At 45.3% G+C, this 13,426-nt stretch overlaps 2 protein-coding genes across 22 annotated transcripts in view; one reads left to right on the top strand and one right to left on the bottom strand.

Annotated features, from left to right (window-relative positions):
• Positions 1-6,568, bottom strand: part of mical2a (microtubule associated monooxygenase, calponin and LIM domain containing 2a) — a 33,566-nt gene extending 26,998 nt beyond the window's left edge. For 11 of the 19 annotated variants that reach the window (XM_077023660.1, XM_077023659.1, XM_077023649.1 and 8 more), the window contains exon 1: positions 6,240-6,561. The gene's annotated coding sequence lies outside the window, so the exon portion shown is untranslated. Of the gene's footprint in view, positions 1-6,239 lie in introns of all 19 variants that reach the window. The other 8 variants (XM_077023657.1, XM_077023647.1, XM_077023646.1 and 5 more) reach the window with 5 other exon arrangements.
• dkk3a (dickkopf WNT signaling pathway inhibitor 3a) lies at positions 3,902-12,629 on the top strand. Of its 3 annotated transcripts, none has more exons than XM_077023667.1 (8): positions 3,902-3,927; positions 7,302-7,461; positions 7,717-7,842; positions 7,973-8,050; positions 8,665-8,757; positions 9,656-9,800; positions 10,137-10,293; positions 11,632-12,629. In XM_077023667.1, the coding sequence occupies exons 1-8, from the start codon at positions 3,917-3,919 to the stop codon at positions 11,717-11,719; spliced, it is 858 nt and encodes a 285-aa protein (XP_076879782.1). In that variant the 5' UTR covers positions 3,902-3,916; the 3' UTR covers positions 11,720-12,629. The 3 variants fall into 3 exon arrangements, with proteins under 3 accessions (XP_076879782.1, XP_076879783.1, XP_076879781.1); XM_077023668.1 differs by lacking the exon at positions 3,902-3,927 and adding an exon at positions 4,618-4,754; XM_077023666.1 differs by lacking the exon at positions 3,902-3,927 and adding an exon at positions 4,619-4,754 and having other exon boundaries at positions 7,140-7,461.
• Positions 12,630-13,426: the final 797 nt, after the last annotated feature.

Raw genomic sequence — 13,426 nt, forward strand, 5'->3', positions numbered from 1 at the left:
AAACTGAGACACAGCACAGTTTGAAACACTGACGCTAGGACAAACGGTATGTGTGGAGGGATTCGACATCCCTGCCAATTCTGGCTCCTTCTGTACACGGAGAATCACACAAGGTGTTTGCCAAAGTTCTCCTTTGTCAAAATGACACTGGCAAACCACAACACGATCACCTAACTCTCATTTGTACATCAAAGAGGAGGTGGGAATATCTATTGAGCACATTAAAGCAGATGTGGAATGTCTGTGGAAATTCGGCTTTTACTTTGCTGGAGAATGAATTTTTCTCCATCACTCTGGAAAGAAGATCTCTTTGATTTTGTGGTGAGACAGGGTGAGATAAGGTGAGCCATGTCCAAAAGCCTTGGATGTGGACAGCATAAGCTTGCAGGTCACACACTCTCTCACATCAAGACACTACACACACCCACTCTGGGGTGTTTATCCCCCTCAGGAGAAGGTGTACTGAGGGTGACACACTCCTCAAGCTGAAGGAACCACACCCCCAGTGAGAACCTCCTGCCCACATCTCACGTCACGCAAGCAGTAATATGACTGCTCCATACTCCTGTGAAACTCGGTTCAGTTTGTGGTCACTAGGGGAGCCTCGCAGTCCGCTGACCTTTGGTCAGGCTCAATGGTGCGGTTCAGGTTCTGGCTGGCGTTGGCCTGGCCTGGCCTGGCCTGGAGGTGTGATGGAATGGGAGGCTTTGTGTGTGTGTGTGTGTGTGTGTGTGTGTGTGTGTGTGTGTGTGTGTGTGTGTGTGGGATGAGGGGGGATAGGCACTGCATTCCAGCACCCAGACACCCCTCACAGCTCACCATCAAGCTGTCTTGACTCTCATTGGTTGTGGCCCAAAAGCAGTGCTGTCAGTCAGAGAACTGTCCCTCCCACCAGGGTCTTACTGCAACCTTTAGCAAGCAACATGTTATTATGCTGAAATGCAGAAGGTGTTCACACCGCGACTGATAACAGGTTAAACGCAGAAAGGTCGGCGTTGCTTAAATTAGTCAGTTATGCATTGCCCAGACGCACGCACACCTGAAGTGTTGACTACTCTGCAAGAAGCGCTGAGCTAAAAATATTTACGTGTTCAGTGACAAATGGCATTCAGATGTTCAGCTGTAGGCCAAATCAAGTGCTTCTCCAAAGCGCTCTCTCTCTCTCACTGTCATTGCATTTGAATGTGACTGTGAAAATAGAAATTACTGTTAAGCCACCAGGCACACCGCTGGTTTACCACAAACACGGCCTTCGTGTCAAAACTCAAAACTAGGAATTGACTGTAATATGTGGTTATTTTAATATCATATCATTTTCAACCTCTATCTAACTATAGTGTTTACCTGGAAGTCTAAACTAAAGTGTGTTAATAAAGATGATAACCACAGGGTTGATATTCTTGGCTTTTATTGATGGTAAAAAATAGCTATTAGATCCATCCTATAAAGAGGCAGCAGATGATGTCTTAACATTCACTCTTTGAGCTGAGGTGCTATTGTCCGGGCTTAAATACCACGGCTTCACCATCTGACAGTCGAAAGAGCCCCTGTGGCCAGACAGCACCAACCCACACGCACACGCACACATGCACAGACACAAACACACACTCGCTGTCACACAGAGGAGTGAGCATCAAAGATAGACCTGGCTGCAGAGCAGAGAGTGGCTGTGATAACGTTCCCGCTTCTAAAAGAAAGACACTGGGATGACTTGAAACGCCCTGATTAAAAACACACCACACCTGCTCACTCCACTGGAGGTCAAAGTGCTCTTTTCCACCTACGAGCAAACGTCTTCAGTGACATGTGGCTATTCTTAGAAAAACTGATTTACCTGCATGACAATCACGACTGTAATGGAAAACAATTACTGAAGCACAAACTATCATTACTGACTTAGTTGTGGGGGGGGGGGGGGGGGGGGGGGTAGGTGAAGGAAGGATACTCCATCTGTTTTCCTGACCATGATATTCCATCTATTAAAACAGGTGCTATCAGTTTTCTGTTCCTGTTGCACTGTAAGTATAGGGAACATCATCGTGTGGGCAAATGAACAGTCTATCCACTCAGATATCAGAGGGCTGGTATATGAACATTACAAACACTTTTGTTGTTTTTGAGCCTTTCTTTAATAAATGGCACAGGCTCCCTGTGGTGAGAACAACCAGTACTAGAAAATAGCTACAAAAATAGTCTGGAACCAAAATACATTCCAATTATTAACAAAATACATTAAATGACTTACGCCAGCACAGACTATTTTTGAGCTGCTTTTCCTCCCGGTTCATTGACACCCATCTTGGCTTCGGGACAGCATGAAGAAATGGTGCGGAAATTAACGAGGCCAAACTCTCTGGGAGCCGCCGCCCTTCAGCCTGGACGGGCGTCAGAAACCTCTGGGCCTGTCCCCACAGAAGCACCTAGCGGTGGGAAACGCACCCGTACCAGAGAGGGCAGACGGAGAGATCTCGTGGCCCTGCTGTAGGAGAGACCTTCCGACCACCTGCACGGACCATGCACGTTGTCATTGGGGGAACACAGAGAGTCCCATGCCTTGTGCTTAATTGCAGAGCGCTATGAAGAAAACCCGGAAGGAACCCTCTCCCTCCCCCCTTCTCCAAAACCTCCGATAACAGGGCTCAGGCCTGCGATCAGCACGGCAACGTGCGGAAAACATTGTTTCCATCAGACAGCAGCCTTGCTTGGCCGTTCCCAGTGTCCACTACAAACTGCTGGATGCGTTTTCCCTGAGCCGGAGCCAAAATAAAGTCTCGAATGAGAGAGCAAACAACACGTAATCGCCAACATCGTCCGTCCGGCGAGGAGAAAAATCACTCGTTCACACAGAAGCGAGAGGCAAAGAGGGCAAGCAGCTGTCTGCCATCTAGCTGTCTGTCTGACCTTAACCGTGTGTGGTAGGCCTACATACATTCTTCTCCAAGCCCAGATTTGTACACACTTGACATGCATAACATCGTCCACTTTTTTAAAGTTTGACAAAGCACTCTGGCAGAAGCAAACGTGCAAATTTGTACTTGCACAAATATTACTTTGGACGGTGTCCCAGTGAGGCTAATGTGTAACACTTGTCTGTTATCTTGAAACTGTGACTTAAAATGTGATCCATATAGCGCTACATGTTGACAACATGTACTAAGGCACAATGGCGTGTGGTAAAGTGCTGCTGACACTATATTGTCAGGTAGTGTAGGGCACAGATGAAAAGAAGCATAGCTCGAGTTTCACACCTCCTGCGATGGACTCAGCGGATCGACTTGCGTTATTGCTGCTGGGCAGAACTAGTTTGCCAGAAGATTGAGCAGAGGAGGCAACATGCTCAGAATAGACGAGTCTCGCCTTCCAGAAGAAATAAAAAAAATCACATGGCCCCGAAGATGTTGAGCACACATATTTAACGTCTTCCAAACACTAATGTCCGACATTAAAACCTTCTAATGGAGTTGATGAATTCTCATACCTTGAGGCTGATGGGGAACATGAATAAATGAGAACTAGAGCCCACTATAGAATGTCGGCATTAAACACAATAACACAACAAAACCTTAGTTGTTTCTATCAATCATACTTTGGTAAACGTCAAACTAAGTCTTTCTGTGTGTAGACAGGGGAGCGCAGAGGAAGATTCAGGGCGTTAAATGTACATCCGCACCACCCAGGCAGGTGAGTCACTCTGCCATGCACAACCTCTGACCATCAACGTCCGCTTCCTGTGCCAAACTAACAGGAAACAGTACTAAGGAGGAAATGACCCAGCTAAGGAAAAGGAAAGTTAATGGTACTCATCTAAACCACCGAAACACATGTAGACAGGATTGTCTGTGGCATTTAATTGATTTGAAATGAGTCTGCAAAACTGCATGCAACGTGTATAAAATCTCTGCTGTGTTGGGAGGTGATGAGCTCATGGTAAGGAACATGGACCTTTGGTTCCAGGATGGTGGTTTTTATACAGTGTGTCAGATTGCTGAGTGTGATGAACCTCTCTGCTGAACACTGGGGTTTCGTTTGCTTCTCAAGCCATGTGTTTAAATCAAAGTCTTGCTCAACCACTAATTGTAGGCTGGGTCACTGGTATTCAGCTGGTTTTTTACTCAAAAGTTGACCCAGACTGCAACTGCTATTGACATTGCATCAGAAAAGTTTACTGAAAGAAAAAAAACTCTTTAAAAGAGAGCTTTAAAAGATGAGTTTTACCACTGATCTATTTGAAAGGCGAATTCCTCTCTCTCTCTCTAAACAAAGCTCAGAGATTAATTTCCAGTATATTATCTCGATTCATCTAACAAATGATAACGGAATTCACAAAAGCAGGTGTTTTGACAGCATTTTATTGAGAACATGCTCTTAATTATTATTCACAAGCAAAGGCTCTGAATCACTCAGCTACACTTCCAAAGAGTCGGTCTATGAAAATGAACCTCTAACATGACAGAGAACGGTCTAAGTATGTATGAACAGTTTTTATCTCCTGCCAAAAGTAATTCCCAGTGATAATACAATGGCGCCTGTATCAACATGGCAGTACTTGTGAATACAAATTCCTCGGTCAACAGCAACACATGACCTAAGTGCTGAAAGGTGATGGGGACAGAGGACATGGAGGAAAGGGCAGGTGGCATTCAGGAGTCTCTAGCCTAAAGCTTAAACACCATTCTAGCGGCTCTGAGCATTCCTGAAGAAATCCCATAAACAACAACACGAAAGGATGAAAAAAGAGATTTTGCATGAGAGGGGTAAGTGATTGTAAGTATGAGTGTGGGGGTCAGAGTGAGTGTGGGTGTGGGTGTCAGGGTGAGTGTGAGTGTGGGGGTCAGGGTGAGTGAGGGGGTCAGGGTGAGTGTGAGGGTGTCAGTGTGAGTGTGAGTGTGGGGGTCAGAGTAAGTATGAGTGTGGGGGTCAGTGTGAGTGAGGGGGTCAGGGTGAGTGTGAGTGAGGGTGTCAGTGTGAGTGTGGGGGTCAGAGTGAGTATGAGTGTGGGGGTCAGGGTGAGTGTGAGTGTGGGGGTCAGGGTGAGTGAGGGGGTCAGAGTGAGTGTGAGTGAGGGGGTCAGGGTGAGTGTGAGTCAGGGGGTCAGGGTGAGTGTGAGTGGAGGGAGGGAGGGAGGGAGAGAGAGAGAGAGAGAGAGAGAGGGAGATGTTGCAGGGTGTTCTTGTTTTTGTTCATTCAGGTGCACTTTGTGAGACTGACATTCACTCTCAGATCTTTACAAACATCAAGTTTCCCCTAAAACTAATATTCATTTCTGATCTGTTTGAAATGTCTTGTGAAGAGAACCAAAACTTCAAAGACTTTAAAGAAAACTTTAACTCAGTTCTCCCAGATATGACAATTGAGAACAGAGACCGTGAAGTTTCTCATAAAGTATGTTAAAGCTGATTGAAGTAGAAGAATCTTAACTAATGCCCCTAGGAAAATTCCTCTATGCATTGAACACACACATACCAAGTGCAGTGAGCAGACACTTGTATTACACGCCCCAAAGACACATGAAGCACACTTCTGACTCCTTATATCCATCATACTAGCATAACTAGCTGTTATAACTCCTCATAACTGTTATTATTACAAACTATTGTAATTATGGCCCTTATTACACAGTACATGGGGAAATCTGTATATGATTAATATTCATATATTAATATATCTTTGTAACATACAAGAGAATTATAATTAGAAATTACTTACAAATTAAATACCAATCTATTTGTGCATCTTATGCCACGATAATCCAATCTTACGAAAAGTAGAAGTGGAATGAAAAGCAGGCTATAAGATCTCTCCCATAAGACAACTGTACTCATTTACATAATTAGTTAATGCAGATAATAAATGCAGTTGAACAGTAACTGAGAGAAGGTTAGAAGCGCCGTAGCCTACATGTCAGTGTGCTGTGACAGACTGGCCTCATCTGTCAAATTTGATTTATCGAGTTGAATACGATATTGAACACAGAGGAAAGCCACTAACGGTTTTCTTCGTTACTCTGCGTGATCCAACAACAGTGGGATGAAAACTGTCACTTCACAATTAAAAGTCTCAACTGTGTAAATAACTGTGTCTGGTTACCGGTGTAACGCGTCGCGACAAAAAAAACTTATTCAGGTTCGTTCGAGCAAAATAACGTAGTGAATCTTTTCCACTGTACGGCACATGGATGTTTGAATCCCTATATCGATCACGTGCGACAGTAATACAGTAATCGCCCACGTGTTACTTACTTTATTGTGCGGTGCCGCGCGACAGTCTCAACAAGTGCGTCGTCTGTGTTGGTCAGTGTCAAAGACGAGCCGCGCGCCTGTCGCTCCGGCGGACAAGCGTGTGTGAGTGAGCGACCGCCGCTCCAGTGATTTTGAAGGCGGTGAACAAACTTCGCTGTGAGCGCGCAAATCCACTGGCTTTAATTTTTTTTCCTAAAGCGGATATTACGCTGCAGGACAGGCAATGCTGCGTCGGATGGAAATGTTATACAGATTGTAATGAACAAAAACACAAAGAACAGCATAACATTGACAATTGGTCCACTGGTACATCACACACTCGCGCTTAATGTCAAAAATATATACAAACACTCAAGTGACAGTGATCACGGAGCTGTCTGTTTATTGTAGCCTAAAATACACCCAAACTGTCAGCAAAATATAGTGTCACTTACTTTCTTACAACACTAGAAGTTTTTTTTAAGTAAATACTCGAAATAATTTCACAAGCAGCCTTGAGGTTATTAAAACATCTTTATATGAACGTGGCGCCACTTAGTGGTTCGTATGGGTCACTTAATGGTGATGCTCACTGGTTTACTAGACTGCTGGAAAATCAAGACACGCTGGTGTTAATGTTGGTGAGTTGGGCCACGTGGAGACGAAAAGAGCAATAACTCGCCTCCAGAATAATTACAGGAGTAGGTCTGTTATCGGAAACACGTCAATAAATCTAACTCCATCAGTCTCAAAAATTTGGAAAACATGACAAACCATCAGGAACCAGTTCTGATGCAGAGGTGAAACGAATGACACGAGGCAGCCCCGGTAAATCGCATCCTCGGTGATGGGCTGTGATGCAGCTGGACCGGTTTGCGCGTGCTTGTGCGCGCACACAGAAACCCTGTTCTGCACCTACAGTTCTGTGCACACAGTCCGGTCGTCTGTGCCCCAGACTCACAGCATCGGACGGCACCGCTGAGAGCGCTGATTCATTCAGAGGGCCCGGATCACTCTGTCCCCGGCGCACAGCGCAGGAAAGATGCTGCTGCTAGCTCTAACTCTGTGTGTGGCCACTGCCAGTGGGATTCTTCCTGAAACTCCGACAGCCGTCGATGTGAACTTCAACGCATCTATGGAGATGAATTTATCACATGAACAAACGACAGTGACCGACGTGTTTATGGAGGTGAAAGAACAAACGGAGGACGCGCAGCACATCTTACAGGACGCCGTGCACGAGGTATCACCGTTATTCTGGGTCTTATATTATTATATAGGGTTTTATTTAACAGTACGCGTAAGAAACAATCGTAAATACAAGTATTAGCGTACAGGTTAGCACAAGATTTTATTACGGATTTAACTTGATTGATGTCCTAACTTGCAGGTTTTAATTATCAGTATGTTAGTAGTGTAATTGTGTGTGTGCGTGTGTGTGTGTGGGGGGGGGGTATCTAGGAGCAGTGGGTGATCTCTTTTTTTTTACATTGTACAGATGGACAGTGAGAGTGCAAAATCCAGCCGGTACGTCCAGAACATCACCGCAAATTACTACAGCGAAAGCGATTCACAGACCGTGGCTGGAAATCAATCCATCCCGACTGCAGGGACGATCGATAAAGTAATCTTGCATTGAAGTCACATAGAGATTCTCGAGATGACTGCTTCTGCCCATGTAGCCTTAAACTCTCTTTAGGCAAAATCATCACTGTGTAAGCGGAACATATTTACATGTGCATTTCTGCGTTCAGGTGTCTGACAATACGACCGAGGAAGTCAACATCAAAACCACCGACCAATCAAATGGCAATGAAAACGAAATTGATCACGTGAGTAATTCTCACCTCCACCACATCACAAAAGCCGAGCTGAGCACTTGCTTTGATATGATGTAGTTCCATCAGCTTCTTTTGAAGGTCTTCAGCACGAGACCTTTTGATGTTGCCCAGAGTGATGCAGCTCCCTTGAACAAATCTGTCTGCTCCTGTCTGAAAAAGCATCCATGTCCACAGCATGTAGGGCCTTGGCTGGCTAAGGGGATTCTGACACTTGCTGTCAGGCCACTCTGAGTATGAAGGCTGTGAAAGGTGTGGACCGCGTGTGCTGAAGACACGGGGTGTCCCTGCCATACTTTGGTCTGCATGCCTTACTGGCATGAGATCAGAAAATGAGAAATATCTGTGAATGTGAATGCACTGCACCATTCTGATCTACGCAGACATAGACAGGTTCATCACGTCTATCCTCGTGTGTTTATGGACCGAAGACGTTTAAACTAATGTACCATTTGCAAAAGCGGACATAGCGTAAAATGTGATTTGGAGCAGACGGCCGTAAGCGAACGTGCATTAGAAGGCGTAGGAAGGGAAGCCGACTGAGTGATTCAGTGCAGGAAGCGCTTGCCTGTTCCTGCTTTTCAAGGGTGTCCTTGTTACTTCCTTAGGAGTGCATCACTGATGAGAACTGCGCAAAGGGCAAGTACTGCCTGCATGAAGAACACCACTCCAAATGTCTGCCTTGCAAGGAGCAGAACACGGTAGGAACCTTGTGGATGTCAAAAACCTGGTACCGCACTCGACGTTGGGCCAGTTCCCAGCCCTAGATATCCTGCAAATGCAGACGACCTGCACATTCTAGGGGACACGGCGTCCTGATCCCCGCCAAAATGAGGCGGGTTGGGCTGCATTGGAGCTGCATTGCAGCAAAGCCCACAAGGGCACGCGAAAGATGATACGAAGGAGCTGTTCGTCCTTTAGGTCTTGAATCGGATCGCACCGTTTGCTGACCGGTGCGTGTGCTGTGATCCACTCAGCACACAGATCACAGAGCAGAGCAGAAAAGGACACCGGTGGTCAGCTAGAAAACTTGACGTGCTGCTGGCATGCAGCCTGAAGCCCATTCAGAGATATAGCTTGGGCTGTATCCAAACTCTAATGTGCAGGTTTATCACCACCTGCTTACATTTGCCTGGTGGCCAGTGTTTGGTGTTGAGGCCAAACACAGCAGATCTCTTTATCTCTTATTTGAGGTCCCAGGAGAAAGAAAGCTTGAAATTATAGGTTGATTTTATCAGACCATGGTGTGACATATTACGTTTTTATGATGATGTTGATGGGATTAAAGTTGAGTTGCAAAGCCTTTGGGGTACTGTTTCTCAAACGACTTCAAATAAAGGTGGTTGGTAAACGTGCTCTAAGAACATAACCAGTGACCTCCATAAAGGACCTCTTTCTGTCCCTCCTGGAAACCTTGTGTTACACTGCAATTTTTATCCCCCCCTTCTCTCTCTCTCTCTCGTTTGATGTGGCCTATTGTTGATTAGCATTAACAGTATATAGTACTGAGAGCCCAGTGAATATATGATATTGTTCATAGTGGGGGAAATAAGACGCCCTGTGATGGAGTACGTGTCGTGTGTTCTGGTTTTGTTGTAGACCTGCACTAAGGACGAAGAATGCTGTGTGGGTGAGCTGTGCGTTTGGGGTCAGTGCGCTAAGAACGTCACTAAAGGAGACGCCGGCACCATCTGCCAGTTCCAACGTGACTGCAACAGCGATCTGTGTTGTGCTGTCCACAAAGGTTCTGATTTATGCAGACATAAAAATGATAATAATAACAATTCTTATTTCCCAAGTATAAATGACTGTAATGACGCCCTGGAAGAAATTGCAATAATTTAGTAATGGGGAACTTAAGTCATAGCAGAAACGTATTGCTAACATGTTTCAGATTTTATTACTACAGCAATTTCTCTACAGCAGTTCTGTTAAAAGACTAGACATAAGGCGTTAAAGGCACGTGTGCAGTTTGAAAGCGTTCAAATCAAATGTAAGACATCGCTCGTAATATGACCTGTGCTACCCATACAGGCTTTTAACTCTCACGTACCCACTCGTACCCACTTTCTCCACTCAGCTCTGGCCTTCCCAGTGTGCAGCTCCAAGCCAATAGAACATGAGCGCTGTGTTCTCTCAGCCAACCATCTGCTGGAACTGTTATCGTGGGACATGGAAGGAGGAGGGCCACAAGAGCACTGTCCCTGCGCTGCTGATCTGCAGTGCCAACATCTGGGGTAAGAGACCAGGACAAGGGGGTAAGAGACCAGGACAAAAGGGTAAGAGACCAGTACAAAAGGGTAAGAGACCAGGACAAGGGGGTAGAAGACCAGGACAAGGGGGTAAGAGACCAGGACAAAAGGGTAAGAAACCAGGACAAGGGGGTAAGAAACCAGGACAAAGGGGTAAGAGACCAGGACAAGGGGGTAAGAAACCAGGACAAGGGGGCAAGAGACCAGGACAAGGGGGTAAGAAACCAGGACAAAAGGGTAAGAGACCAGGACAAAGGGGTAAGAGACCAGGACAAGGGGGCAAGAAACCAGGACAAGGGGGTAGAAGACCAGGACAAGGGGGTAAGAGACCAGGACAAGGGGGTAAGAGACCAGGACAAGGGGGCAAGAGACCAGGACAAGGGGGTAAGAAACCAGGACAAGGGGGTAGAAGACCAGGACAAGGGGATAAGAGACCAGGACAAGGGGGTAAGAAACCAGGACAAGGAGGTAAGAAACCAGGACAAGGGGATAAGAAACCAGGACAAGGGGATAAGAGACCAGGACAAGGGGATAAGAGACCAGGACAAGGGGGTAGGAGACCAGGACAAGGGGGTAAGAAACCAGGACAAACGTGGGGGCATGTTGGCTGTTATTCTAAAGTAAACAAACAGGAAGCCCCCTCCAAAACATTAAGGCATGGGTTTAAATTCATAAACGAATGTCTCTACGGAATACCTGCTTATCTCTGGTCAATTAAGGGATGTTTTTCTAAGGAGATGAAGATATTGTTTATGTTGTATGCATTTGCAAAAAAAAAAAAACTGAAGCAAAATATTTCAAGTTAGAACTGAGTGAATTAGGCTGAAGTTTGTACACGATGGATAAACAACCATGTTACCAATAACCCAAAACAGATTTAAACACCAGGACTATGGTGACAGAACCGTGCACCCTTGACATTCAAGCGTGATTATGCTGTGTTCCCAAGATGACAGATTACAGCTTTAAAACTAGCACAGTAATGAGACCCAAACAGCCACATCAAGGTTATTACCATATCAAACAAGTCCTCCATGAACATTTTCATATCCTGGCCTGATCTACAATCAAAGGGGTTCATAAAAAATGTAATTCCATCCAGATTGCAAAACCTCATTTTTGCTTATTAGCATTTTGAGCAAATACGAGAGCTCTTGGAAACATCTCTGGGAGGTATTTAGGACATTCTGTACAGCATCACCTCACGCTCACTCCCTCACTTCTAAGTAACTCTGAGGTTTTAAGCACGTAACCGCTGGTGTGGAATCTTCCATCCACTGGCACTCGTGAGTTTAAACTCTCTCTCTCTGCTCCTTTCATCAGTCGCGGCTCCTTGTGCCTGAAAGGTCAGAGCTCCAGTGAAGAAGAACTGACAGACACTCTCTACTCGGAAATTGACTACATCGTCTAACCCCAGAAGTGGAACCTGCTTGGGTCCAGGTGTCAGACGTGCATGGTCAGCGGTTATCTGGTTTATCTTTGCCAACTGCATATGACTAGTCCTTTATTGCCCGTAAGTGTTGAGCAGAGCGTCATACACTTTTTAGCGTACTACTCCAGACCCGGTTTGGCCACAGTAACCTGTCCGATCTCCATGTGACGCTTATTCCTGCCGTGTTCCCTCCCATCCGTATGTAAGACTTGGCTAAAGTAGATCTTAGCAGGACGATGTATTATAGCCCATCTAGGATTCTGATTGCAGAAAATTATATGAATAAGGCATAAAGTATACAAGATATATTATATAGACTAAAGAGGTGAACTCACCAGACATTATTAGAAACTATAAAACTTACTTTGTAACCATACTGTAGCCCATTAGCCAGTGTACACAGTTCATCAGCAAACCTCTACCCCATTCGTATTCGGATGGCATACCCATCTCAACACTGTTGCGATCCTTCTGTGGTTGGGGCATTACACAACACTGGTTCAGCAGTGTTACTGCATAGCTATAGGTCTGCCACCTATAGGTCAGTTATGTTTTTTCCCCTCTGGTCAGAAACTGAGCTCAAAGTCTAGAGGTTGACTCAAACTGTACATGGTCATGAACGGGCTCCAGCTTCTGAAAATACACCCACTAGGTAGATATTTCTGTTAAAAGTGCCTTGTAAGTGTATGTAAATGAGGCAAACATGTATGTAATGCAAAATATGGCAAAGTTCTATAGATATTCTGAGTTATGACCACCATACATGATTCAAGAACATTAAAACCAGCATGCTCATATAAACATCTCAGTACTCCTACATTTCACCAGTGAAAGGAAAAAAAAAATCTCATCCTGTGGTCATTCATAAAATAAAAAAATCTAAAAATTACCTGCTTTGAAAACAATTTTTTCACTTGAATATGTTTGGCATTGACAGGCTTACAATTTCAGCCCATGCTAATCATTTTAACAGATTGCGGTCCTAGGACACAAAGGGTTAGTTCCCTTAGATGAAAAACATACTCTGTGCAAATTTAAAAGGTGGAAGCAAAGAGACAGAAATTGATAATTCTTTATTTCCATATTGGCATGTCTACGGTGAACAGCGTTGTGGCGTTAGGACCCTGGGGGAGCCGCGGCGGTTCGGCCCCACGCGGCGGTGCTGCGGTCCAGACTGCTGCTCCTCCAGTGTGGCTCTAGAGCTCCACCCTCAGGCTATACGCAAAACAGCAGCTACTCACAACTCACTCTCTCTCTCTCTCTCACTCACACTCAAGGCCTGAACCAAACCAGGCTCCGTTCACATTGTGCAGAAATAAAATCGGGGGCAAAAGAAAACCCAAAAGTGTAGTAGAGCAAAAACAAAAAAAACATTAAAATGTGCACCAGAAGTCACTTACAAGACCCAACATCAAGTCTGGGGTGAAAATAACTTACATCAACAAAAACATGGTGAAGAGGTAAAGGCAGCACTCTACTTGATTTGTATTGCCCTAGTCTTACAGGCTTGCAGACTAAAATGTACCAGTGTCAGAAGCCCAAAAACAGTTGTGAAGGGAGCAGGGCGGAGCTCCCTCTGCAATGGGCGGAGCTTAGGTGTGGCAAGTCACACCCACACATGCAGGGAAGCACGCAGGGAAAAAAGGCTCATAAGCCAGAAAAATAAGCATTTAGTTCACACCTATT

Source organism: Brachyhypopomus gauderio, chromosome 12 (genome assembly GCF_052324685.1).
Source record: "Brachyhypopomus gauderio isolate BG-103 chromosome 12, BGAUD_0.2, whole genome shotgun sequence".
In the NCBI taxonomy this organism is placed as follows: domain Eukaryota; kingdom Metazoa; phylum Chordata; class Actinopteri; order Gymnotiformes; family Hypopomidae; genus Brachyhypopomus; species Brachyhypopomus gauderio.

Excerpts from the sequence above, each read along its gene's own strand:
- dkk3a (XM_077023666.1), top strand. The coding sequence starts at position 7,261 with ATGCTGCTGCTAGCTCTAACTCTGTGTGTGGCCACTGCCAGTGGGATT. Across the intron at positions 7,843-7,972 it reads CTGCAGGGACGATCGATAAA|GTGTCTGACAATACGACCGA; the intron begins GTAATCTTGCAT and ends TTCTGCGTTCAG. Across the intron at positions 8,758-9,655 it reads CTTGCAAGGAGCAGAACACG|ACCTGCACTAAGGACGAAGA; the intron begins GTAGGAACCTTG and ends GTTTTGTTGTAG.